The following is a 27522-nucleotide window of genomic DNA, read 5'->3' as shown; positions in this document are numbered from 1 at the left end:
GCCTATATTGTAAGATACTATACATTAAACTTGTTGTATTTACTTTTTTATGATTGCGCAATTACCAGGGATCCCCCAAAGGCTACGTGACATAGCCTATACGTTGAATGTTTTTTTGTTAGGCTACAGACATCACTTGTGGGCAAGTCATGCCACGTAAATGGTTGCGCTTTATTGCCTTGTTGAATAGCCTATAGCCAATAACTTAATTAGGCAGGCCATTCCATGATTAATCCAGTTTGTTCTTTACGTTACAGGGGCCAATAGGCCAATGAGAATGGTCAGATAGGCCTAACAGGAGCATTACCAAGGCCTTCATTACGCTAGGGCCTGACACATGTTTGCCATGCTAGCTCCCCCCCCCCTCCCCCCCCCAACCCACCCCCTCCACCCTATCCCCCTCCTCCCCCCGGCCGGCCCGTTTGACTCTGATCCAGTTGCGTTTCTCTTGTCGATCTATCTACTCCGCCCCTCATCCTCAGACAGGACTGTCTCCACTATGTCCGATGCTCGAGGTTTCATCGTCCTTCTTGAACATATGGATTAGCCAGTAGCGAGAAATATTTTAGTTGTATCTCTATGAAGCGGACGGACAAACGGCGTGTGTCTATTTTCCGACGCAGAGGACAAACCAGACTAGAGGATTTCAGCACTTGCTTGGAGTCTGCATCAGTATAGTGCTGAAACGGACAGCGTCGCCGTGATCGAATGGGGAGTTTATGCTGCTTCTTCGAGAACCCGCTGGAGTTTTCCATCATAGCAACCCTCTGGTTCCCTCTCAATAACGAATTCCCCACAAGACGGACGTATACGTTGTCTGTAGGCTATATCTAAATGGATCTTACAACAAATCTGGTAAATTTGCAATCTTATTTCTGAGCAATTCATGATAGACATCACATGCTCTCTGCGATTAAAAGGGCACGTGAGTAGCCTTGAGTTTTAAAATGATTTTGCATCTCAAGTTCTGTCTAGGAATGTGATAGCGTGACTAATAGCGTTTGTGTTTCGCGTTGACATTGCCTTCTTTGATCAGCTATTTATGACTACATTTTGTCGCTGAATAAATACATTGCGTTAATAAAAGCCATGGGCTGCAGTCATTTCGTACTGAAACATACGTTCCTAATTATGAGCCTAACCAAGTTAGGTAGGCTTCGGCCCATATGTGAAGTACTGTTTTGCATCGTTATTTGTGAATCACCTTGAGCGTAGATCAATTGATGTAGCATTGTGGAAGGAGACTTAGAGGTTGCACCCAGGTCGGGTTACTTAAAACGCCAACTTAATTTCCTTGTGGTAGATCATCTCTGTGTACAGTTAACAGTTAAATTGAAGTGTGAAGGCATGTAAGAACCCCCCCCCCCCCCCCCCAATAAAAATAATAAAATAAATAAAATAAAATAATAAAAATAAATAAAAATAAATGTGGCCTCTGCCTGTTTATAATTCCGTTGACATCAATTTGTGGTGATCATCGGCCTCCTATTTGGTTCCAAAATGTAGCCTAACCTAAGTTATCAATAATCGATTGTGGGAAGAGGCGACATGCACCAGTCATCTATGTACAGGCATCCCACTCAAAAAACGTGATCTTCAACGGTGTAGCGATTCCAAGTGAGTCTAAGAAATAGCATACAAAAATGACTAAACATGCTCGAGCAGAGGACATACTGGCAGGTTTTCGGCAGGATTTGTTGGATTTTGTATCCACCTATTCCCAACTGGACACTAAAGCAACATGAACTTTTATGAAATACTGAATAACCTCACAATGATTCACTAATAGCCTGGGTCTCTAAGTTGCCTCTTTTAGTTTGATCTCAGAAATAACATAACGATATCATAATACTGTACATGCTACATTGTAAGATTGTGGGTTCAGTTTATTTTTAGAATTTTGGAATATGTGCACTCATAGTGGTGTGTTTTAATTGCTGGGGTAGTATGTAAATTTTTAGAGATAGCCTTGGTGGTCTGTACAGGGTAACATTACTGACATAGAAACATTATCCTATTCTTTTAGAGATCATGGGTACAAAGAAAAAATCTTTGTTGTTAATGCATGTTTGGATTTAGTTTTTCTGATAGAGAGAGAGAAAATGGAAGTATAGAGGAATGTTATCCATCGCAAAATCCAAAGACAGAACCTAGTGAACTTCCCCTTCTCCCAGCTCAGAGAGAAGCTGAGAGAAGGGGACGCATCCTGGCCATGCCTAGAAGATGTGAGGAGCGGAGGAGTTGGAGATTGAGCTGACCCCCCCCCCCCCCCCCCCCCCCTCAGCCTGCTGCTGTTGCTGCTGGGTTCACCAAGGTCATCTCCACACCAGCCAGTGTGGGGCACTATCTTGAATGAAGCATTCCTGCTATGTGTGTGATTTCTTCGTGTGAGTAGAGCAAGAAAGAGAGGGAAGGAGGGAGGGAGGGAGGGAGAGAAAGAGAAAGAAAAAAGATAGAAAGAAACTAAACCATAGTGTTTAAGGTCGGAGGAGAAACTGAGAAAATGTGCTCAGGTTTCAAAAGGTTGCACACCCTGCTGTCGGGGTGCCCTGCTTTGTCTGTTTTCTCTGTGACAGAGCCAGAACATCCCATGTCTCTCTAGCTCAGGGAGACACTGCTACAGAGGACGAACCCAGCAACCAGCTTGTCTGATAGCTATGAAATATGAAACTGTCCTGAGAGCCATCCTGTACAATATACGCCCATCATCTCCCTTTGGATTTCAACTGAAAGGGGGATCTATACACTGTTTATAACCTTTGCATTTCCGAGATGAGTAAGTGTTATTGAACAATAATGCATATGGTCATTCGTGTTTTTTCTCGGATGGGGATGGACTGTTTACATCAACAGTCGCTTGCTGTAAGCCTGATTAAATGTAGCGATGGTGTGTTGTTCACCATGTCCCTATTTGACCCATTCCTTCTGTCCCCCCATCATGTCTCTCTTCCTACCAGGTCCGGATGTCCGGGATGGAACACAAATAAAGAAAACGTAGCTGCAGGATGAAAACATGGCTGCGCCCCTTATTGCACCCCCAGGACCTGACAGCTTCAAGAAGTTCAAGCCCGAATCCCTCGCTAACATCGAGAAGCGCATCAACGAGGCGAAGAACAAGAAGCCCAAGCCCAAGTCGGACAGCAGTCACCGCGACGATGATGAGGACAACAAACCTAAGCCCAACAGTGACCTGGAGGCTGGGAAGAGCGTGCCCTTCATTTATGGGGACGTTCCCAAAGGAATGTTGGCGATACCACTGGAAGATTTGGACCCCTACTATTTGAATGAGAAAGTGAGTTGTTCTTTGTCACACTTCTCATAAGTCTCATCAAGACAGACATAACCCCCTTTATCAGCTTCATCTGTCTCGCAATCTGTATTGTCCAAAGTGACAGGCTCTGAAACCAGATTCAGAAAGAGAGAGGTTCAATATCATTTAGACAAAATGGAGGTTACACAATGGGGTTACACAATTTAGTTGCCATGGCGTTAGGGCTATGGCATCGAGTAAACAATAAAAGCGACCTTGAGGTGTGACCCTGCACTTTAATACTCAAAAAGGGAAGACTTGAGTTTGAGTACCTATGTAGGGTCAGATCAAACTTACAATGTTATTATGAATGCTTATAGCAGCTTGTTCATCCTCGTTTAGACTGGTATAGAATGCAAGATGCTCCCATTGCAGAGGCCTCTGTAAGACCATAGGGGGGATGAAGAGTGCAGGCCTCAGTAGTAATGCTGCCTATGTGGTCTTCTGTACTGTTGATTGATGCTCTGTGTTGATGCACTTACTGTAAATGTGTTGGATGCTGGCAGGAGAAATGGAGAACAGGCATCTCTGAATATGTGCTATCAGTCCTATTGCTAATTGAATTCTCACACAAGGACAATCATTCTCTGATCAGAAGAGAAGCAGACAGGGTGAATGTGTGTGTGACAGAGAGACAGAGAGCGATGGCCTTTTGGTAGATATGTGACTGTGCACGTGTACCGTCAGTGTATGTATGCTGTCTTCATTGGGTCGTGTTTTCCTCTGCATGTTGTGTTTCTGTGACCATTATGTAGCTTGCCTGGTCGTGCCAGTAGAGCAGACTCTGCGGATGTTTTGGTCCCCTATCCTATAGATTTTTTTTTTTTTTGCATGACTTTCTCCGTTTTCTTCTAAATGTGTCAAACTATCTGGTGTTTTGAACGTGCTTACATGGCCCAGAGTGTGGTATTGCATTTGTGTGTCATCTCCAACTGTGTTGGGGCTGCAGAGAGAGAAGAGAGGGATGTCGCCGTCAAATGGGATCTTTAAAAGGCAAAAGCTTAACCAGCCTTTTTACACTGAAATGGTTGGTTCTGATATGCAGGAACATGCAAGCAAAAAATATTATTAAAATAAAATATTAAAATTTTGTTGAGACATGTAGATTGAATAACATTTGAAATGTCGGCAGATATGCCATGCTAGATACTGTTAGTGTAGATCTGACATGCCCATGGTCAAAAGATCATGGCTTGCAATAGTTTTGGACAAAGTGAATACTGACACACACAATCATAACACACAACAACTATACCAATAGACATCCTAACCTAAACTATTGCCCCACTCACGTGCACTTAGTTCTCACACTCATATTCACACAAACTCCTCCTCATGTTCAACTCCCACTGTTCATGGCTGACTCACTAATACACACAGCTGCACACACAGCTGGCATACACTGGGGTTATCAAGTGAGTGGCCCTCTTGTGATCTATTGATCCATATCCCTAGCTCTGCTTGGACAGCCGGTCCCTGCCCTCCTCTCTCTCTCTCTGTCTCCAGGCCCCTCCACTCTCTTTCTCTGTCTCCAGGCCCCTCCTCTCTCCTTCTCTGTCTCCAGGCCCCTCCCCTCTCTTTCTCTGTCTCCAGGCCCCTCCTCGCTCTGTCTCCAGGCCCCTTCCCTCTCTTTCTCTGTCTCCAGGCCCCTCCTCTCTCTGTCTCTGTCTCCAGGCCCCTCCTGTCTCCTTCTCTGTCTCCAGGCCCCTCCCCTCTCTGTCTCTGTCTCCAGGCCCCTCCTGTCTCCTTCTCTGTCTCCAGGCCCCTTCCCTCTCTTTCTCTGTCTCCAGGCCCCTCCCCTCTCTTTCTCTGTCTCCAGGCCCCTCCTCTCTCTGTCTCTGTCTCCAGGCCCCTCCTGTCTCCTTCTCTGTCTCCAGGCCCCTCCCCTCTCTTTCTCTGTCTCCAGGCCCCTCCTCTCTCTGTCTCCAGGCCCCTCCCCTCTCCTTCTCTGTTTCCAGGCCCCTCCCCTCTCCTTCTCTGTCTCCAGGCCCCTCCCCTCTCTTTCTCTGTCTCCAGGCCCCTCCTCTCTTTGTCTCTGTCTCCAGACATCTCCCCTCTCCTTCTCTGTCTCTAAGCCCCTCTCCATCTCTGTCTCCTGGCCCCTCCCCTCTCCTTCTCTGTCTCCAGGCCCCTCCCCTCTCCTTCTCTGTCTCCAGGCCCCTCCCCTCTCTTTCGCTGTCTCCAGGCCCCTCCTCTCTCCTTCTCTGTTTCCAGGCCCCTCCCCTCTCCTTCTCTGTCTCCAGGCCCCTCCCCTCTCTTTCTCTGTCTCCAGGCTACTCGCATCTCCTTCTCTGTTTCCAGGCCCCTCCCCTCTCCTTCGCTGTCTCCAGGCCCCTCCCCTCTCTTTCTCTGTCTCCAGGCCCCTCCTCTCTCTGTCTCTGTCTCCAGGCCCCTCCCCTCTCCTTCTCTGTTTCCAGGCCCCTCCCCTCTCCTTCTCTGTCTCCAGGCCCCTCCCCTCTCTTTCTCTGTTTCCAGGCCCCTCCCCTCTCCTTCTCTGTCTCCAGGCCCCTCCCCTCTCTTTCTCTGTCTCCAGGCCCCTCCCCTCTCCTTCTCTGTTTCCAGGCCCCTCCCCTCTCTTTCTCTGTCTCCTGGCCCCTCCCCTCTCCTTCTCTGTCTCCAGGCCCCTCCCCTCTCCTTCTCTGTCTCCAGGCCGGCTGCTCACCTCTGTCCTCTTGTCTCTGATATCCTCCCTCGTCTCTCTCCTCCCTGTCCTTGAATGGGATGGGAGACTCATTTTTCACAGGATGCTCTGGGTTCCTCAGACTCCTCCCCCCTCCCTCAGACACACACACTCTAGTCTGCAGCAGTGACCTGGCTCCCCCTTTCCATACCCCTCCCTGGCCCCTTAAGGTGTGGACGAATACGTGTGCTATGCCACATGTCTGTGTGTGTGTGTGTGTGTGTGTGTGGGGGGGGGAGGGCTTGCTCTGCCAAGGCCTGTGACTGTCACACATACACCAATTGTGTCATATACATGGGCTGTTACATACATGTGGACAGCTGAGGGCCACTCATCAACCTGGCAGTACCACACACATACACAGATACCGACACACACACAAACAGTCCCAGTGGGCCTCTTGGTCATTCTGAGGACGTTACTACTATTCACTCCCACCCCCTATACGTGCCTTCACCTTTACAACACCTAGGGGAAGTCCAACATGAATATTCAGATAAAGCTTCCATCCTCCTCTCTGTCTCACCTCTTCCAAGTTACTCCTCTCCTCTACACGACCGCTAACCCCACCATCCGTTCATGATCCTTTGTCGTGTGTGTGCGTGTGCATTTATGCTTGCATGTGTGTCTATCTTTGCCTGTGTGTGTGTGTTGTCAGCTGCAGTGAAACCTGATCGCAGCACTCGTGCATCAAAGAGGGGAAGAGCAAGGGGGAGTAGAGAAGGCGAGAAGGAGAAGTGCAGCGTTGCAGTTCCTGTTTTCCCCTGTGATAGAAACGGAGAGAAAGGGAGAGAGAGCAAGAGAGAGGGAGGACTGCCTGGACATTTCAAATGTCTTGAGTGATTAAACAAGGAGAGGTGCTCCAGGACTCATGCAGGAAGGGGAGCGAGGAGGGCCGGAGGATGTTGACATGCAAAGCAAGGGTTCAACTGGCACTGGTGCTGGTGCAGGGATGGGCCTGTTGTTGTGTTTCTCATTCCAGAGAACATCCTGGCCTAGAGGTTGTATCAAATTGTTAAGCTTAGGATCTATAGTGCGTATGGAATTGTCGTCTCTATTTCTTTTTTATGGTGTAACTAACTGCAGTGTCTGTTGCAGTGACAGGCTGCCTGCCCCTTAGTGAGTGAGCGGTAGACCGGTCTTCCTCACAGTCTGACTGGGATCACAGAGAGGTGCTGGAGACAGACAGAGGTTCAGCATGAATGAGTGGAGCTTGCACACTCTCTCTCTCTGTCTGCCCCTTACTCCTCTCTCTCTCCCTCGCTGCACCCCCTTCTCTCTTCATCTCTGCCCCCCGCCCCGCCCCCCCCTCCGTCTCTACCCCCCCCCCCCTGCCCTCCCCCCCTCCCTCCCCCCTTCCAGTCTCTCTCTTGGGTGTAGTAAATTCGAGCGAGGCCCAGGCTTTAGTGCTCTGTCTGAGTCCTTAGTGTCTGATGACACAGCATCCTCCTGTACTGGGCTGAGGAAGGGAGGGAGGAGAGGTGCAGGGAGGGAGGGAGGTATCTGGAGGGGAGTGTGCCTCAGTGCAGCTGGGCTGAATGTTGGAGTGAGGGAGGGGGTCACATACGTTTGTAAAGAGGAGGTTGGGAGGGGTGGGGTGGGGGGGATGGGGCGTGTAGCTGTAATTAATTATGTGCATTGTGCATGCCATAGCAAGAAAAGGGTTACAAAACTCCTCTAGCTTAAAAAGGGAGAGCCATTTTAAGAAGCTTCTCATTCAGAAGGATTATATGTCGCAGTCTTTGTTCATGTCCACTCAGAAATCTGTCAGGTTGTGGTATGGAATATTATGTTCCTGCCGAGTATGCGTCTGTCTGTGAAGGTCACTGCTCTCCCAGGATGGATGCGATATGGGAAGTGAATCCTTGGTCTATATGTACAGTGAAGTGTATAAGCAAGGTCTGGTTCTGGCAATCTGACATACACAAGCATAGCCCCTTTTCCACTTTTCCATTGATGACCTACTCTCGATTGTTTCCCAGCTTGGCTTAGTCTCATATCTTTCTCTGTCCCTCCTCCCCATCTCTCTCTCTCTGTCTCTCTCTGTCTCTCTCTGTCTCTCTCTCTCTCTTTGCTGCATGCCTGCCCATCCCTCCTCCTTCCATTCACCCATCCATCTCAGGTTTGGCTCTCTCCCCTCTGCAGCTCTCTGGCTTTCTGCATCCCCCCCTTCCCCCTCTTTCCTCCACTGCATGCCCACATCCCTCTCTCTCCTCCTTCTCTCATTCTTCCATTCTCCCTTTCTCTCTCGCTCTCTTTGCGGTTGTCCCGTATCCCTGCATGCTCCCCTCTAGATCCTTCTAACTCTCTCTCTCTCTCTCCCCCCCCCCTCTCTCTCTCTCTCTCTCTCTCTCTCTCTCTCTCTCTCTCTCTCTCTCTCTCTCTCTCTCATGCACACACAATCCCTAGTCATCTTTGCAGCTGCATTCTAGCTCCTCATCCCTGCATGTGGTCTTCTCTATCGAGGATTATGTCATTTTCAGGAGTGTTGCAGCAAATCAGTCGTACTTTCTATAGAAACCTTTTACATTTGTTTAGCCCTGTATTGATTGTATTCATTCATGTGTGTGTGGGTACAGTATGCACAAGCGTGAGTGAATATATTTGTGCGGTTAAACTGCTGTGTGTACAGTAAATGGCCCACTCTGCGGGATTGTGTGTGTTCACGCATGTGAAGCGTGTGTTTGATCGTCTTAGGGAGGGGGCCCAGCACAACATGGTCGATATGTTAGCCCTATTAGAATGTGTCTGGGAAACAGTCCTACTGTAAGTAGGATGCCAGGACTTGTGACATCCTATAGAGCCCTTTCAATCTCTAGCCATACTGCCACATAGAGGGAAACAGTCTCACCCTCAAGTCTCTAATTCATTTCAGAAAGCTATATTGAAGGATTTACAACAAAATGCATACCATGTATACACATCTGAATACAATTTGTATATTGTATTGTGTGTATGATTGCGTGTGTGTTCATCAACAATAAGTAGCAGTTGGAAGCAATCCAATGACTTGATAAAGAAGGAAGTCAATGAACTTCCACATTCTGTTCCTAACACGTAGAGCTATTGTGCTGGGGTCAGAGAGGGCAGGTGTAGCTCAACAATAACATGTATGAAGGCTTTGGGACTATGGCCATGCTAACAAGACCACTGGCATGTACTGAACGCCAAGGTCATTCATGTGTCTGCTTTGTGAAAGCCACATATAACCTCCTCTCATTAACTTTCCCCTCAAACCTACAAAACACAAGCTTAGTTAATATCTAATCCACTTTGTTATTGCCATTTTATTGTATTTTAATTGAAGTTTTCTTTGTGATGGCTCAGATGGTGTTCGAGAGTATGTGGACAGAAAGGGACATGATGAAGGAGAGAGGGGGGGGAGTAGTCTTCTAATGCAGAGAATACATTTTGTCTTTCCCCAGACTGCTCATGCTATTTTTAATCTAATTAGATTTCAGGACACCTCTTGTCTCAGGACGCTTCTCGTCGCCAGTTTTCTCAAGTGTTCCCCTTGCCAGATGCGACAGTGTGTGTGTTCTTTGTGGTCATCTGCAGACAGTAGCATATCTAATGGCAGACCGTGTGGAATTCAGATGGCCTGCTAAACAGGAACATTCCATCCATGTACATTGACATCATTTTGCATACCATACTGTCTCATTATGAAACTTTAATGTTTTAGTTGCTGGTTATGCGTTGTAAGTTAAAGCCAGGTTGAGTTTGATTCCCTCTCTGTAGGCCGACAGGATTGCACAGACTCATGTGAACGCTAGTCAGAGGTCATAGGGACTTTGTTACCTGTCACATGACCTGACCATATCTCCATATCAACCTTGCACACAAACACACACACACATCACACAGAAAGGCCTAACCAGACTGGCCAGCACCACTTGGCCCAGTCCTGCTTATGGGTGGGGAGTGGTTGTGGAGAGACTGGAGTCAGCAGATCTGGCCCTGATCGATGTCAGCATTTGCAGTTCTCTTCCAGTAAGAGCTTTAAGCTAAAGAGGAAGAGGCCCATTTGGCTACAGACAGAGGGGAGAGCTTCTCTCTGTCCCAGCGCCTGTCTCCTGCACTCCAGTGGCAGCTTGCAAAGGTTACAATAGAGGTGAAAGCCAACCTAGCCAGGAAAGGGAGACACAGACATACACACATAACCACACACACACACACACACACACACACACAGGAATCCTGTCGTCTAAAGCCAGGGGTCTATGCCAGGGGCCAGGGTATATATAGTAGGTAAAGGCCTGTGAATGGACACAGTTGAGTGATGACGCTGGAGTGAACCAGAGTGTGAATCTTGCTTGTGTTCTAGAGATAAGCTGGTCTCATGGTCATGTCTAACTATCTTCTCTCCCTTCTGAGAGTCCTGCACAGAGTCGTACAGTGTCTTTAATGTGTTAGTGTGTTTTAAAAGAAAGCATAAAAGAATGCCAGCCCGGGACATACAGTTAGTATGTATTTTTCAAAATGTTTAATAATTCTGGGATGGAGACGAGGCATTCTAAGGGAAGTTTGACCTGAAGCCTCAAGGCTCCTAAAATATTGTGTCCTCCATAGCAGTCAGTCAACTGTTTGCCTCACAGTCCTGGTATCTGATGACAGTATGTTGCCAGCATTTACAGTTTTTACTGAATGATGTCATGCAATGAATAGTACTTGTGAATAATATGTTTCTCTCTTTCTTTCTCTCTCTCTCTCTCTCTCTCTCTCCACAGACATTTATAGTCCTAAACAAAGGGAAAACAATCTTCCGCTTTAGTGCCACGCCCTCCTTATACATCATAAGCCCCTTTAATCTATTTAGGCGAATAGCAATTAAGATTTTGATACATTCATATCCTTTCAAGGTTCTGCAGTGTATTTGCATGTGCATGTCATTCAGTAATAATTTTACTGTGATTATTCAACTGGGCACATTTTCCTCAGGGTCCTCAGGCAAGTTTTTCCACTTTCCACTGTATTGAATTCAGTAAATATTATACATTGAATTTTTAGAAATACAATACATTGTAATGTAAAAAAATGATCTAGGGTTATCCCATGTATTCTACATGTATGACACCTCTTCTTCCTTGAGGTCCTTGTCTTTAGTTTCTTGTCATGACGTCTTGCTAAACTATTTGTTTTACACTAACACAGTGGTGCATCAGTTCTAGAGTTGTGACACTTTCCAGAACTTTCCTTGACTTGTTTCCCTCTCACTTTATTCAGTATGATCATTATGTGCACCATTTTGACCAACTGTATATTCATGACTTTTAGCGATCCACCAGAATGGTCCAAACAAGTAGAGTAAGTATTCACTCATTGATCAATTCAGCCTAAAATTATTAACATGCTCATGGATATGTTACAATGCTACAAACATTACCCTTCTCTACCTCAATTCCAGGTATACCTTCACGGGTATTTACACTTTCGAGTCACTTACGAAGATTGTTGCCAGGGGCTTCTGTATAGACGGATTCACCTTTCTAAGAGATCCATGGAACTGGTTGGACTTCATGGTCATCTCGATGGCGTAAGTACCTTCCCTCACAACAGTCTCTTCAAACCCCACCAGGCTTTTTTGTCATTCTCCTTACTTTTTTGATAATGCACATACTTATGTTGTTAAAATAAATGCTCCCGATAAAGAATGTTTCTACTGAGAAATCGCGCAGATTTTTTTTCTTCCTAATTTTTCAGTTTTTTTCTTTCTTTCTTACTCTCTTGCATTTAGCAAAACCTTTTTATTCCCACATTGTTATGCTAATCTGAGAATGATTTGTTTTAACCCTAATTCCGTAGCTTTTTCTCTCTTTGTTTATTTATTTATTTTCTATATTTTCTTTCTTTCTTTTCTATTTGATGGGAATGTGTGCTGAGTAACTGTATCTGATCCACTCTGCAGGTATATAACAGAATTTGTAAACCTAGGCAATGTGTCAGCCCTGCGTACATTCAGGGTTCTGAGGGCTTTGAAAACAATTTCTGTTATTCCAGGTAAGACTGTGCAGGTGTGTGTGTTTACGGGCGGGCAAACCGCGGGGGTCGATGTTAGGTGTGTGTTTTTGTTTCCTTTCCTTCCGTTTCCTCTTCCTCCCTCGCTCTCTTCGTCCTGGGTGGATAGCCGTTATCTCTATCACTGTGGTGTTCCCCCCTGGTCTTCAATGGTGGTGGTGATGGTGGTGTCATGCGTTTGCGCGTACGTGTTTGTGTTACAGTGCGTGTTGTGTGTCATGGTGTTCTGTTCTGTGTGTGATCCTACCTCGTTACAGATATATAACAGAGTTTGTGGACCTTGGGAATGTCTCGGCGCTAAGAACGTTCAGGGTTCTCCGAGCATTGAAAACTATTTCTGTCATTCCAGGTGAGACTCCCATTTAAACACTAAGGCTGAGCTTATTTTATATATTTTTCCTCATCATTTCTGTTACTTTGGGTTCTTATAGAGGATGCCTCAGAAACCAGAGCTGTTTTTCTTCTTTTTTTCAAACAATCAAAAATGGTAGCAATACATTTTTGATAGGCTTAGCAGTCTACTGGCAGTCTTGTGGGGTTAAGTGGAGGTGATCTTAAGTGACCCCTATATGACCCTGCTTCATACTGACTGAGAGAAAGTACACATGCTGTGTACTCTAATGTCTAAGTTTAGCTTAGCTTTTTTAAGTTTTTATGTTTATCAGACCGTAACATCTCATTATTATCCAATAAATCATTGATTGTTTCTTTTCTTCTATTTTCTACGTAGGTGACCAAGGGGGTCTCACAGTAGTGTATTTGTAAATATGTGGATATATATGAGCATATAAAAGGGAAAAAATGGACAGGAAGGTGTATATTAGCTTACCACTAGTGAAAGGACATCGTTTGACATTTGTTAACTAAAGATATACAGTTTACAAGTTTACATGACTAAAGTTCAGATACTTTAGATACTATCTTGCTCAATCAGTTCATGTATTGCCTTAGAATGGAAAATACACATATCTATAAAGTTGTACTGTGACCTGTGAAGACCATTTAATTCCCTAAGACTGCCAAGCCTAGTATGACAACACATTTTATGCTGCATGAAGCTTATCAAGACACCTGCTTTTCTGACAAGTTTGGCTTAAAGGGGCTTCTTTAATTTAATCCTTTGTCTGTTTTGATTATGACAGGGCCCTTTGAATTTAGGTCTCTGATTTTTAAGAACATCTTTGACCATCCTGGGACTGAAAGGCAGATACACACAATATTACCTGACTAAGAAGGAATAGATCTAATTATCTTTCAATACAACAAAAGGGTATTTTCTCATGGGGACTGAGACTTGTACAGGAACAATGAATACAATTGCATCATGAATTAATCAATTGAGTCGGAAAAGGCATATACTGTACAAACTGTACACAGACACACACACACACAGACACACACATGGATGCATGCAAACACACGCCTCAACCCCTACACATTGCCAAACACTCCAATGGAACAAAATGATTGTTGATCAAGGGTGTATGGAGGGGGCAAGTTCTACTATATCATTTGTTGTGGATTTGTGTACATACAGTACTATAAGCTCAGCCTCCAGTGTACAGTACTCAGCTGTGCTCTGGGCTTACCCAGCCTGAGGGCACACCCAGCCTGAGGGCACACCCAGCCTGAGGGCACACCCAGCCTGAGGGCACACCCAGCCTGAGGGCACACCCAGCCTGAGGGCACACCCAGCCTGAGGGCACACCCAGCCTGAGGGCACACCCAGCCTGAGGGCACACCCAGCCTGAGGGCACACCCAGTGGGGATCACATCACATCAACCAGTGGGAGAAGGGGGTGCCTAGGATGGGAACGGTTCTTCAGTTAAAGCAAAGTCACCATCACGGTTTTGAGACAGGTGATGTTGACCCTGGAGTCAATCTCTTCAGCCTTGGCGTTTAAATGACATGCATGTGATCTCTCATGACCCTCTCATGTCCTCCCCTCTCTATCCACCTACCTCGCCTGCCCGCTCTTCCCTCTCACTCCCTGTGCTCCGGCCAGGCCTCAGTCCTGCGCTCTGTCTGTTGTGCTGCCGTGTTTGGTTGATTTGGTGGATGTTTCTTTAGTGCCATATGATTATTATTATCTCAGATTTAGATTGGCCCCATGTGTTTCCCAAGATGGTCTACACTTGCTCCTGAAATGTACACTTTACCCAACCTAAAGCTTAGGTATCTCAAACATCTGGATAACACATTGGTAAAATACATTTCAGTTCATTTAGACGCACAGTAGAACAATTTAGTAAAAAGACGTTGTTTAGGTTAGGATTGGGATCAACAGTATTGTAATGTATGGAATATTGCAGGAACTACTTTACATAGTGTACTGTAGGTAATCAGCAAAGTTGGGAATATGGCGTGCCCAACTCATTTGTGTAGTTGTATAAATACAGTTTAAAAAATGACAAGTGTTTCTATATGAGGAAGTCCACATGCGGCCACTCTCAGTCTGCTTGTTGTTCTGTTCTTTGTTTGGAACAACGGGATGTGAAGCCCTCTGAATATTGTCGTATTCCAGTGTATGTCTAGAATGTATGTACTGTTGAGTGTAATGACAAGAGATGTTTATTCATATTGTTCCTTATGATTTACAGCCAAGTGGAACACTATTGCCCATTATGTAGTCAGCTGTTAAAACCTAAATGTACTTTACACAGTTAACTTTTTGTATTATACATTATATACATGAATAGATGTACAGAAAAACTTACAAAAGTTCAAATTTGGGTGTGGGGGAATGTTACATTTTCACACACCTTTGGAATCCACTGTGATGTGACCATAGTGATGACAGCGTTGAAGGGCATAGCCCTAGTCCTGATTAGATCTGCACTTCTGGACTCTTCATCATTTAAATCTGATTCTGTGCATTCCTGCAATGCCCATTACCTTTTATTTGTTTGTGTGTATGTGCATGTATGTGTATGTATGTGTGTTTGTGTGTGTGTGTGTGCGTGGATGCTTGTATGCATGTTTCTGTATTTCCCATTCCTTCCCGCAGGTCTGAAGACCATCGTCGGAGCTCTTGTCCAGTCGGTGAAAAAACTGTCCGATGTGATGATCCTAACCGTATTCTGCCTCGGTGTCTTCGCTTTGATTGGACTTCAGCTTTTCATGGGAAACTTGCGGCACAAGTGTGTCGTTTGGCCAATAAACAACACAGAGACCACGTTGGCCAATGGCAGCATAGGATTTGACTGGAACGAATACATTATGAATGACAGTAAGTCCAATAGAGCACCATAGAATGTGTCTAAGCTTGTTGGGGGAAGAGTTTGACATGATCACAAGGGGTCTGTGAGTAGCTAAGAAAACAATTGAACACAATTTGTCCATGTTTCCAGTATGTCAAAAGTTAGAAAAGACATGGGGATCATGTGTGTGGCTGTCACAGCACATTGGGAGGTGTTTGTGACATTAAATGGAAACCTTTTAACTTTTCAGCCAATTTTTACTTCATACCTGGTCAGCTAGATGCCCTTCTCTGTGGAAATAGCTCAGACTCAGGGTGAGTTGATTCATGTCACCTCAATGCATGGTTCACCCTAATGTAGGAAGTTAACAGCTATCTTGAATATAAACTCAACCTCATCAGCCAGTGAGTGTTTAGAGACAGTAAATCTGTTTCTCTGTGGTCTGTGGTCATAGGCGGTGTCCAGAAGGCTTCACGTGTATGAAGGCAGGAAGAAACCCAAACTATGGCTACACCAGCTTTGACAGCTTTGGATGGGCCTTTCTCACACTCTTCCGTCTCATGACCCAGGACTTCTGGGAGAACCTCTACATGCTGGTATAGAGACAGTCTGTCTGTCTATTTGTGCATCTATTTGTCAGTCTCTCTGTCTGTCTGTCTGTCTGTCTGTCTATCTGCTTGCCTTTCTGCCTTGCTGGTTGCTTGGCATACAGATGCCTAATAGTCACATACTTTCCAGTCTACATTAAAACATTCCTTTGGTGGGACTGATGTTTTTGCCCCCACTACATTTGACAAAGAAAAAACGTCATCATCGTAGAATGAATCAGCAAAACTGTCTCTCAGCATCTTTGTCGAGTATGTGGTTAACCCCAGAGACTGTGTTTGACTGGTGGAGGAGCCTCAGCCAAAGAGGAGGCTGGGCTGAACAGTGAACTGTGTCACTGCCTCTTCCAAGTGAATAGGTTGTCTGCTGTAGCTGAAAATCATGTCTTGTTGAAACGTATACATGTTGTTTTGTTGCAAAAGGTTTCAATGTGTTGTTATCTTCTGTACAGTCTATGGTGGTATATAATTCAGGAGGAGAATACCGTGAAACAGAGGGTATTTACCATACATATACACATGAAAAAGTATATATTTGACTTTGACCTAACTCTAATCAGTAATGCCAGTTACTACTGTATGTGAACAGGCATGTGACAGTTTGACTGATGCTCCTGCAGACCCACACAATGCCACAGCTTTAATAGATTCACCAGTCTGGGTGAATTATCTAGCTTATGTGTTTTTATGTGTGATATATGTGTGTTTGTATGTTTAAACACATTCCTGTTAAAAAGGGAGACCTGAAATAGCACCCCTGTGACTTCCATCATCCCTGGTGTCAATCCTGGATAACCAAACTTAGTGGAGTGGATGTGAAGCATTGTGAACAACCACACCTATAACCACAAGCACACACACACAACCACACCTATAACCACAAGCACACACACACAACCACACCTATAACCACAAGCACACACACACAACCACACGCATACACACGCAATACAACTCTGGAGGAACAGATGAATGGGCTGGTTGGTGAACCATTGTGGAACACAGGCAGACAGAAAGCAGAAACTGGATAGAATGACTTAATCAAGAACACCTTTCATATTGGGGCTTTTATTCTTCGTCATTTCTTCTTGGTGGTGACTGATCCTCATCTCTCTTCCTAACTCTATCTCTCTCTCCCTCTCTCTTTCTCTCTTTCTTTCCCTCCTCCTAAGACACTGAGGGCGGCAGGGAAGACGTACATGATCTTCTTTGTGCTGGTGATCTTCGTGGGTTCTTTCTACCTGGTGAACCTGATCCTGGCTGTGGTGGCCATGGCGTACGAGGAGCAGAACCAGGCCACCATGGAGGAGGCTGAGCAGAAGGAGGCCGAGTTCAAGGCCATGCTGGAGCAGCTGAAAAAACAGCAGGAAGATGCACAGGTCAGCTGTGTGTGGAGTGTGTGTCTATGCATGCCTTTGTCAGAACCTCACAGCCTTCCCTCTGTCAGTGTTCCCCCTGACCTTACCACCCTCCCATATTTCTCCTCCCCCCCTGTGGTTTCCTGCCCACAGGCTGCTGCCATGGCGACCTCGGCTGGCACGGTGTCGGAGGACCCCGTGGGGGAAGATGGCGAGGTTCACCTGTCCCGCAGCTCCTCAGAAGTGTCCAAGCTGAGCTCCAAAAGCGCCAAAGAGCGTCGCAACCGCAAGAAGAAGTGGCGTCAGAAGGAGCAGGAGAAGGAGAAGGGTGACAGCGAGAAGGTGGTCAAGTCTGAGTCCGATGACGGCAGCAAGAGGAGCACCTTCCGTTTCCCAGGCAACCGGCTGGGGAGAAAGACGTCCATAAACCAGGTAAAGAGAGAGTCAGAGACTGCTACCTGCTCCATAGTCATTGTAATAAGAGATTGGATCAAAGAGTAATGAATAACCATTATTCAATGTTACCCTTTTACAGTTTAGCTATTTACAATTCAACTTGAATCCATTTGTTTTGTGTGATACTCTGCTCCCATGCTCGACTTAGTTTTTGTGCCACACCTTTGCGTTACACACGTGGCATGGCCTCGTTTTTGTGTGTACGTGTGTGTGTTGTAGTGTGTATGTGAGAAAGAGAGAGAGAGACAGAGAGAGAGAGAGAGAGAGAGAGAGAGAGAGAGAGAGAGAGAGAAAGAGAGAGAGAGAGAGAGAGAGAGAGGGGAAGGGAGGGCAGACTAAGATATGCTTCTGAGAAAGGTTATATGTACCTGATCTAGCTCTGGCTAGAGCTACCGTACACAGTACAGCCTTAGCATAAAAATCACAAAATGAAACCGTACTGAACCACCACAAAAAATGTTGTCTCACCTTTTCTCTGTTGATATGAGCCCTTTCTCCTCCCCTTTCCTCGCCCAACACCTGCCTGTCTCTTTCTCTGCATTCCTTTCTCTCTCCTCCCTCCCCCTGCTTCCTCTCCTCCATCCTGCCCTTTCCTCCCTCAGTCTCTCCTCAGCATCCCAGGCTCGCCCTTCATGTCACGCCACAACAGCCGCAGCAGCATCTTCAGCTTCAAGGGCCGCTCCAAGGACGTGGGCTCGGAGAACGAGTTTGCCGACGACGAGCACAGCACGGTGGAGGAGAGCGAGGACCGCCGCGGCTCCCTATTCATCCCCTACCGGCGCAACAGCTACAGCGGCAACAGCCAGGGCTCGTCACGCATCAACCCACTGGTGCCCCACTCTGGAGGGAAGAGGAACAGCACGGTGGACTGTAACGGCGTGGTGTCGCTCATCGGCCCAGGGCCCGGCGGACGGCTTCTGCCTGAGGTGAAAATAGATAAGGCAGCCACTGACGACAGTGTAAGAACGTCCGTGAGACACGGATCCAGTCTAGGCATGATGGTGATGGTGGAGGCCCTGCTGCCCGCCCCCACCCCTGCCTCCCGCCCCGCCCCGCCCCTGGTCGCTCCAGCTTCTCCTCTTTCTCCACGTTTCCTATGTCCTTTCCTATTCATTTGGCCTTGTTCCCCCATTTTTCTTTCTGCTCTCTTGTGGAATCCTCCCTCTCTCCTGTGATTCTCCTGGTCTTTAGATTTCTGGTGTGCCCCTGCTCTTCTTCCCCTCACCCCTTCGCTTCAGCTGCCCTGAGTGGCATCCTGTTCCAGCAATAAAAACATTCTCAATCTCTCACTCAGCCACAGTCCAGACATGGTTTCAGCTACTATATAACAAAATCCTTTTAACACTAACACTCTCTTGCCAAGCTAGTTACCTTTCGTTGTATAACACATGATCACTCACTACATATCAGCACAGCAGCTTAAAACATCACTCATCAACACACCAATCTTGTCTCTGTCCTCAACCTCTTTTTTTCTCTCAAGGACTTAAGAGTTCAGGGCCAGTTTGTTCTATCTAAATTTCAACCTCTCTTTCCCTCATTCATCTTCTTTTCCTGAGCCACTGGGTGGTGCAAGAACAGACCGTAACCCTATTCTAGTGACAGCATTGTTAATCATCCTACCTAGCATTATAATTTGACATTCTTTGACTATCAACCAATCCTATATTTACCTCTCAACGTCTCCAGTTGTAGCATGGTGTAGTGGTGAATGTTGTCTTGATCTCCTATCCTGTACATGCATGCCTTTGCATGTAGGTTTGAAGGTTGGGAGTCATGGCGTGCAGACAGTTGTAATAACATTATGATTAAATACAAAGCAGGGCCTATTGTATTGAACAGATAAATGTACATGTTAGAATCGAGGTGTTAATTATGAGACTGTAGGGTTTAAACATGTTTGCAATCTAGACATGTGTATATCGGTTTCTGGTGACTGTGTGAATAGGTTTCATGGTGTGTGTGATCTTTCTGACTGTGTGTGTCTCCTGGAGTGTAGACCACAGAGGTGGAGGTCAAGAAGAAGCACTCAGGCTCTCTGATGGTGTCTGTGGACCAGCTCAACTCCTCCTTCAAGGGGAAGGACCGGGCCAACAGTGTTATGAGCGTGGTCACCAACACTCTAGTGGAGGGTACGGACAGCCTCGTCACCTCCGCACCTTCAACACCTTTCCAGACGGAACAACAGGATGTTGATGATGGTCCTTCCTACAGGGTTCATGATGTCCATTTATCTCTGTTGGTGTTCCCTCTCACCTCTGCCTCTTGCCCTTGCCCCCACCTTTCTACAGAGTTGGAGGAGTCTCAGAGGAAGTGCCCTCCATGCTGGTACAAATTTGCTAACATATTCCTCATCTGGGAGTGCTTCCCCTTTTGGCTGAAGATCAAGCACGTTGTCAACCTTGTCGTCATGGACCCCTTTGTTGACTTGGGCATCACCATCTGCATCGTCCTCAACACGCTGTTCATGGCTATGGAGCACTATCCCATGACCCCGCACTTTGAGGAAGTGCTGTCTGTGGGCAATCTGGTGAGAGACAGTGAAGTGCATTATGGGCAGTGTATAATAATAATAATAATGTCCACAACTTGATTTGTCTATTTCCTATTTTCTCTCACCATCTCGTAGAGCTTGTATGGCACAGAGCCATCACTTTGCACCCATACTCTCACCAGTACACACATACACACACACAAGCACATTCAACGAGGTTCTCATCAAATTTTCAGCTCCATTTTAAAGCAGTCAGAGTGCTCCCCACCTCTTACCCCCCAATCCTCTCCCTCTCGCCCTCTTTCCTTGTCCCTCCCTCTTTTGCTCCCACATTTGTTCTGGCCCCTTTTTCAGTATAGCTCCATAGCCTTTTCTCACACATTCTCTCTCCTCCTTGCTTAAATTCCAAGTACTTATATTCTTGTTTTCCCCTGGCTCTATTCTCCATTCTTTATCCTGTATCTCATCATCCTGATTCAGCAGTCCTGACACCAGTGGTTCCTGGGGTGGTTTACTGGGAATATCCTTTAAACTTTGATATAACCTGATTGATCTGGTCCCATTTGTGGCCTACTGTATTGTATCATGCAGGCATGGGAAAACGATAAGAGCATTGTGGGTATCAAGGCTATGCTCTTCACTGAGACATCACACTGCCTTAACTTCCTGGAGGCATTCTGTTTGGAGGGTCATCAAAATGGGCTTGGTTTTAAGGGTGAGGCAGGAAATGAGGTCACAATGATTGGCATGTTATCAGGAGTCAGACAGGAAATGAGGTCAGAGAAGTTGGCAGTGTGGGGGGTGGTGCAGGATGAATCATGGGGTGTTCTCTGCGGTGATGATTGGCCACATGATCAGGCAGTGGACAGGGATAGGGTATGGGTGCACCACAGTAGCATGCTAGGGGCCTTGGCCTGCCCTGCCCGACTGGCTCCCAGTGTACCATGGCACTGCTCTATGACCTTGTCCTGTCAGGACAGCCCACTCTCAGCCAGAGCCCAATCCATTTTTAATCAGTGCTACATCAAACCAAATGCCATGTCAGCACATTCTCTTTTTTCAAACTGCACTCAAATGTTGCTCTTAGATTTCTATAGCATGGCAGTATTTCTACAAATGACAAACCATAGTTTTATTAGTATTTTCAACCCCATGTTTTGTCCAAAGTGCAATAAATCTCAATGTGCCTCTCTAGTGCAGACCAGAGCAGACATTTTGTGGTTGACAAAAATTAAGAAGTTGTATAGACAGACATAATCAAAAGGTATTCGGTTCTTAAGTAGGCCCCTTTATTTAAGCTTCTAACCTAATGTATAGTCCAAGCTATTCAAAAGACTTCTCAGTTAAATGTTTTTGTTACTAATGTCTCAATCTCTCTCTCTCTCTCTCTCTCTCTCTCTCTCTCTCTCTCTCTCTCTCTCTCTCTCTCTCTCTCTCTCTCTCTCTCTCTCTCTTAATGCTTTTTTGCATTAATAGGTATTCACTGGTATCTTCGCTGGTGAGATGTTTGCAAAGCTAGTTGCAATGGACCCCTACTACTACTTCCAGGAAGGCTGGAACTGCTTTGACGGCTTCATTGTGACCCTGAGTTTAGTCGAGCTGGGATTGGCTGACGTAGAGGGACTGTCTGTGCTCAGGTCATTCCGATTGGTGAGGGATTCAAAAATTGTCAAGTGTTTTTTGATGTGTTTCATTTTTTCATATTTGGAAAGATGTTAGTAGATGTTTGATGAGTATGTATACATTTTGCTCGTAGTATTTGATGCACACCCTAACACCTCATACACCCATCTCATCTTTCTCCTTCTCCTGTGTAGTTACGAGTGTTCAAACTGGCCAAATCATGGCCCACCCTCAACATGCTTATCAAGATCATTGGCAACTCTGTGGGCGCCCTGGGGAACCTGACCCTGGTGCTGGCCATCATTGTCTTCATCTTCGCTGTGGTCGGCATGCAGCTCTTTGGCAAAAGCTACAAAGACTGTGTGTGTAAGATCAACCTGGAGTGTGAGCTACCACGCTGGCACATGAACGACTTCTTTCACTCTTTTCTCATTGTGTTTCGTGTATTATGCGGTGAATGGATCGAGACCATGTGGGACTGCATGGAGGTGGCTGGACAGACCATGTGTCTAATCGTCTTCCTGATGGTTATGGTGATAGGGAACTTGGTGGTAAGTTCTAGAGGTGGTTTGACAGATATTAATGGTTTGGCGGCACAGAGACAAATATATGGAAAAGTTGGTTGGTAGGACAGGACTGAGGTGTACTCTGTTTCTCTCCCTACAGGTGTTGAACCTGTTCCTTGCTTTGCTACTGAGCTCTTTCAGTGCCGACAATCTTGCGGCAACAGATGACGACGGCGAAATGAACAACCTCCAGATCGCCGTCATCCGCATTAAGGCGGGAATTGCCTGGTTTAAGATACACTTTGCCGTTTTTGTAGCCACTGTGCTCAAAAAGGTATCATGTCATCTAGTCTATGTTCCCCTAGTCTTAGTCTTAGTGTTATCTCGCATCAACCGGATATAGTCGTTTTTGTGTCTGCAATTTCAACTAATGAAATATTGTATATTCTTAGCCTTCTGTGAGCCCAGTGACTTTAGGTTAATTTAGGACAACTTCAGGCTGATGATGTGGGGTGGCTGTGTGATGTGACTAATGGGGATTCTCCTTGTGAACATCAGCCCATCGAGGACGAACAAAAGCCCTTAGACGACATGTACGATAAAAAATTAAACTGCATTGCCAACCACACTGGCGTGGACGGCAACCGCGAACTGGACTACGCCAAGAACGGTAATGGCACTACCAGCGGCATCGGTAGCAGCGTGGGCAAGTACATGATCGATGAAGACCACATGTCCTTCATCCACAACCCCAACCTGACCGTGTGCGTCCCTATCGCCGTGGGCGAGTCCGACTTTGAGAACCTGAACACGGAGGATTTCAGCAGTGAGTCGGATGTGGAAAACAGCAAAGACGTGAGTGTGAAGAGCTGGTTTGGAGAGGAAAGGGAGATCAAGGATAGGGAGGGAGGATACGGGCTGGGGAAGTGGGGGAGTTAAGGATGGAGACGGGAGGATGGCTGGACGATCAACTGAAGTTCACTTCTTCTAAAGTACATGTAGATTATATTAAAGCTTGGTTGTTGTATTGAGGGTGCTCTGCCCTTTGTAGAAGTAGCCTCAAAAGCCATACATCTGCATGGCTGAAGGAGCACTTGTGTAGGGTATGATATCAGGCTTTCTCAATCCGCGTCTTTCTACTATATCTGACCTTCATGTTGCACTGAGATATGCCATGGTAAAGATTAGGCTGAGATTCACTAAAAGGTGTGCAGTCAGTAGTAGTAGCAGTTTAGCTATGGTAATTAAAGTAATAGACTATGTTCATGGCTTTGTGGTGTGGCTGTGTGTGTGTGTGTTTGCTTGCATGCATGCATACATATGCATTTTTATGCCACCCAACCACCCCACATGGGAGGTGATTACAGGCGACTATCAGACGGCCTGACGGCTCAGAACATTGGTTTAGACATGAAGGCTATGACACCAAGTCTTTTTGCTGACTTTTCAGACAAATGGATAGATAGAAGTATAGACAGACGTACGGCTGGACAGACAGACAGGCAGGCAGGCCTGTGTGAGGGGGAAGAGATATCTTCCCCAACAGGAAGTGAGTTTGTGGGGCAGTCTGATGTTGGACATATGGGTCACCTTGACCTGGTTTGTAGCAACACCACTAGCTACCTGGCTGTACCAGATCTCCAGACTGTTCTGCTCTGCACTCAGCCAACCACGCTGCTTCCCTGCAGCTCTGCCTGTCACAGCACAGCCTGCAGCAATCGGTCCCCCTCAGCCAATGAGAGAGGCGGAGATTTGTCTGGCTGTGTTTTTTTGTACCAGAGAAAGTGAACGAAGGCGCTGGCTTGCTGACCACTCAGGATTCTAAAGTGCAGCGTCATTCTCCCTCAACCGGATTGGTCGGGTGTGCGTGTGTGCATAATGTGCGTGCTTGTGTGTGTCGTGTAATGAAAGTGCTAGCATGCAGGGGGTTCACCAGTTTTGTCCTGAATCACCTTGACTCACTGTTTAGATGTGAGTATTAAGTATGATAACCCAAGCACATATCTTTTAGTGTCTAGACATAAAAAAAATTAATCTTAGACCGGTTTTAGCAGTATGGTGATTATGCAAATAGAATTGCATTGCACTTTTGCTCTGTAAGCAGTGTGGCAGTGTATATCAAGTGAAGCTTTCGGAATGAAATCCTATGTTCTCTTTTCATAAATAACTTTATAAACAAGTCCTTCATCATCACTGTCAGAAATGTGAATAGCTGTTTTAGTATAATCAATCAGTTAAGGTTCATTACTATCAGGTTAATGTCCCATTAATAAACATCCATGATCAGTGCAGACGAAAGGTCACTCACACATTCATTTATTTAAATACATACAACATATAGGTGCTGTAGAGTGTAGGTACTGCAGAGTGTGGTTGATCAGGCGACGGTGCATTTGACAGTGATTACTTGTTAATCTCTGCTATCTCTACTTTATACAAGTTTATACTGGTCTGGTCAGAACTAAATTGTCACACAAAAATACATTTGAGAGATTTCTTAAGCTGTGTTCTCTAGTGTTTACCCCTTCCTTACACTTCGTCTTCTTCATCCCCCACGCTCTCTCTCTCAGCTGGATGACACCAGCTCGTCCGAGGGCAGCACCATAGACATCAAGCCTGATGTGGAGGAGGTAGCAGTGGTGGAGGTGGTGGAAGAGTACCTGGATCCTGATGCCTGCTGGACAGATGGTGAGGAGGAGGGGCCCTCAATAAAGGGATAGAGTACAGCCAAAGAACTACCTACAGCATGGCTCCTTCTTTTTCTTCTTCAGTCAAATCCCTTATTGTCCCACACCTGTTTCTGGAATGTCAGGGATATCAACTCACAGTATATGATAGCATCATGTTAAACAACACAACTTTGTCATAGGGGTCATGTCTAGTGGTACTGTACAAAATGTTCTTAAGAAGGAGAGGTATGTTTCTGTTTATCTGTACAGTTTGTTTTGAAGAGGCTACTTTGTTTATTAAAGTGATAGTGTGTCTCCTTTTCTTACAGAATGCGTGGCTAAATACAAGTGCTGTGATGTGCCAATTACACACGGCTGGGGGAAACACTGGTGGTTCCTGAGGAAGACTTGCTATCTGATTGTGGAACACAACTGGTTTGAGACTCTCATCATCTTCATGATCCTGCTTAGTAGTGGCGCTTTGGTGAGAACACACACTGGTAACACACACACTATTAGAACAATTTAACAATTAAAAAGAACAGATGGAGGGTAATATTTTGCCTTTCTCCCAGTACTGCTCGTACTATGATAGTTGCTAATGGACAGCAAAGTGCTGTAATGCACCAGCCAGCCTTTTAACCAAGGGGATACAGCTGAGGTTGCAGGTTTCTGGAGGACTGTAGCCAAATGGTGATTCAGAACACTTATGTGCTCAGGAATGGATAGACAGAGGCAATACAGGACAGTGGGGCTGGGTGGACGGTCTGTCTGAATGTGCAGAGAGAGACAGAGAGACAGAGAGAGATAGAAAGAGAGAGAGCAGTGATCTGTTACATCAGATAGCTGAGCCCCACCCTTACTGCTGTGAACTCTTTGTAAACACTCACATCCTGAAGAGATGCAGTGGCCTGGTAAGCCAGTGTTGTAAAGTGTTGCCTTGTTGTCTTACAGACCTAAAACCTGTTCAGTGTCAGATTTCAATCGATTGTCATTGAGACCTTTCATACTAGTGACATATCATATATATGTACAGCCATGCCCATGTCTGCCTCACCTGATTCCTGCCCTGTTCACTCCCAGGCCTTTGAGGATGTGTACATAGAGCAGAGGAAAACCATCAAAATAATCCTGGAGTACGCCGACAGAGTATTCACCTATATCTTTATCCTGGAGATGTTGCTAAAATGGGTGGCGTATGGCTTCGTAAAGTACTTCACCAACGCCTGGTGCTGGCTGGACTTCTTCATTGTGGATGTAAGTGTTTCTCTTCTCCTTCTTACGTAGCCCTTCCCATCGCTGGCTCCTCCTCACCACTGCCCTCTCCCCTGCCTCGACACAAGGCACAGCAACTCCCCTCGCTTGCTTTTTTCATTTCTCTCTGTCTTTCAGTCCATCTTCCTCTGTACCCATGTCCCGGCCTTCCTTTTCTACTGTGTTTATTCTACTGATCCTAGATGCCCTGTGACATTAGCAGGCTTGGATATCATGTGACAATACTGCAGGATACTCAGCCTGGGAGAGACTGCCTCCACATGTGCCAGACATTCAAACACTGTCTAATATATACCATTATAGTCTTCATCTCCACAAACACTGTGTAATATATACCATTATAGTCTTCATCTCCACAAACACTGTGTAATATATACCATTATAGTCTTCATCTCCACAAACACTGTCTAATATATACCATTATAGTCTTCATCTCCACAAACACTGTCTAATATATACCATTATAGTCTTCGTCTCCACAAACAGTTCATGATTGGAATTCAAAATGACGCTGTTGAAGATTTTTGGAGCATTTCAGATCTTCAGGATTGTTCAGGATTATTCCAGTAAACTACAGATCTCCAGTATCTGCTATCATAACAGTGGTAGATGTGGCATTAACATACTGTAGGGCTAACCCTTATTGTACGCTTACCAATATAGTCATAGAACACTTGTGTTATGTGCATCTACAGAGGTGTAGAATTAAAGGCCTAACACAAAATGTTGGAAGATCAGGGAGAGGAGGTGAGATTTAACTTCATAGATCTAAAATGTGATCTTTCAAAAATAGCTTTTTGGCTATCCCAGTGCAATGCCACATCTCCATCTAGTGTTAGTTTCTGTATTCGAGTGGTGGTATAAATTTTGGTATCTGATTTCTATATTGCTATGTTTTACTATTCTGGTGGTGTGGAGCAAAGACTGTGGTGACTGTCTCTTTCCTTATTGTGCACTGCTTCTGCCCTTTGTGTGTTCGATTGGATGTGTTGGGTCCTGCAGTAGGCCAATAAGTACTTTTTACCTGTTAAATACATAGTTTAATTGTCCAGATGGCACTGTCTCTGTATATTGGATAAATACTAATACTTTGACTTTGATCAACTCTGTGTGTGCATGATGTTATACCTGTGTGTGTGTGTGTGCAGTCGTGTGTATGCTTGTGACTGGTAACAGTGTGTGTGTATGTATGTATGTGTGTGTGTGTGTGTGTGTGTGTATCTATCATGTTGTGTGTGGGAAGAAGGAGCGAGAGAGAGCATAATACTGTGGGCTTCACAGCAGGTGTATACATCTCTTCTTAGTTCATTATGTTTCCCTTGCAGAG

At 45.7% G+C, this 27522-nt stretch overlaps 1 protein-coding gene across 1 annotated transcript in view; it reads left to right on the top strand.

Annotated features, from left to right (window-relative positions):
* scn8ab (sodium channel, voltage gated, type VIII, alpha subunit b) overlaps positions 1 to 27522 on the top strand; it is a 40769-nt gene that overhangs the window by 2498 nt on the left and 10749 nt on the right. The window contains exons 2-21 of the mRNA XM_084704823.1: positions 2958 to 3292; positions 10721 to 10839; positions 11208 to 11297; positions 11398 to 11526; positions 12266 to 12357; positions 15017 to 15238; positions 15460 to 15523; positions 15664 to 15805; positions 16987 to 17193; positions 17326 to 17604; positions 18231 to 18587; positions 19628 to 19760; positions 19920 to 20158; positions 21599 to 21772; positions 21940 to 22296; positions 22412 to 22585; positions 22810 to 23106; positions 24822 to 24939; positions 25250 to 25404; positions 26004 to 26177. Coding sequence (XP_084560949.1) covers positions 3014 to 3292; positions 10721 to 10839; positions 11208 to 11297; positions 11398 to 11526; positions 12266 to 12357; positions 15017 to 15238; positions 15460 to 15523; positions 15664 to 15805; positions 16987 to 17193; positions 17326 to 17604; positions 18231 to 18587; positions 19628 to 19760; positions 19920 to 20158; positions 21599 to 21772; positions 21940 to 22296; positions 22412 to 22585; positions 22810 to 23106; positions 24822 to 24939; positions 25250 to 25404; positions 26004 to 26177 — 3801 coding nt within the window. The 5' untranslated portion in view covers positions 2958 to 3013. The remainder of the gene's footprint in view (positions 1 to 2957; positions 3293 to 10720; positions 10840 to 11207; positions 11298 to 11397; positions 11527 to 12265; positions 12358 to 15016; positions 15239 to 15459; positions 15524 to 15663; positions 15806 to 16986; positions 17194 to 17325; positions 17605 to 18230; positions 18588 to 19627; positions 19761 to 19919; positions 20159 to 21598; positions 21773 to 21939; positions 22297 to 22411; positions 22586 to 22809; positions 23107 to 24821; positions 24940 to 25249; positions 25405 to 26003; positions 26178 to 27522) is intronic.

Source organism: Hypomesus nipponensis, chromosome 9 (genome assembly GCF_054491055.1).
Source record: "Hypomesus nipponensis isolate SF chromosome 9, ASM5449105v1, whole genome shotgun sequence".
In the NCBI taxonomy this organism is placed as follows: Eukaryota; Metazoa; Chordata; class Actinopteri; order Osmeriformes; family Osmeridae; genus Hypomesus; species Hypomesus nipponensis.
Note: the sequence above shows the minus strand (reverse complement) of the source record. Positions and strands in the feature narration are given on the sequence as shown.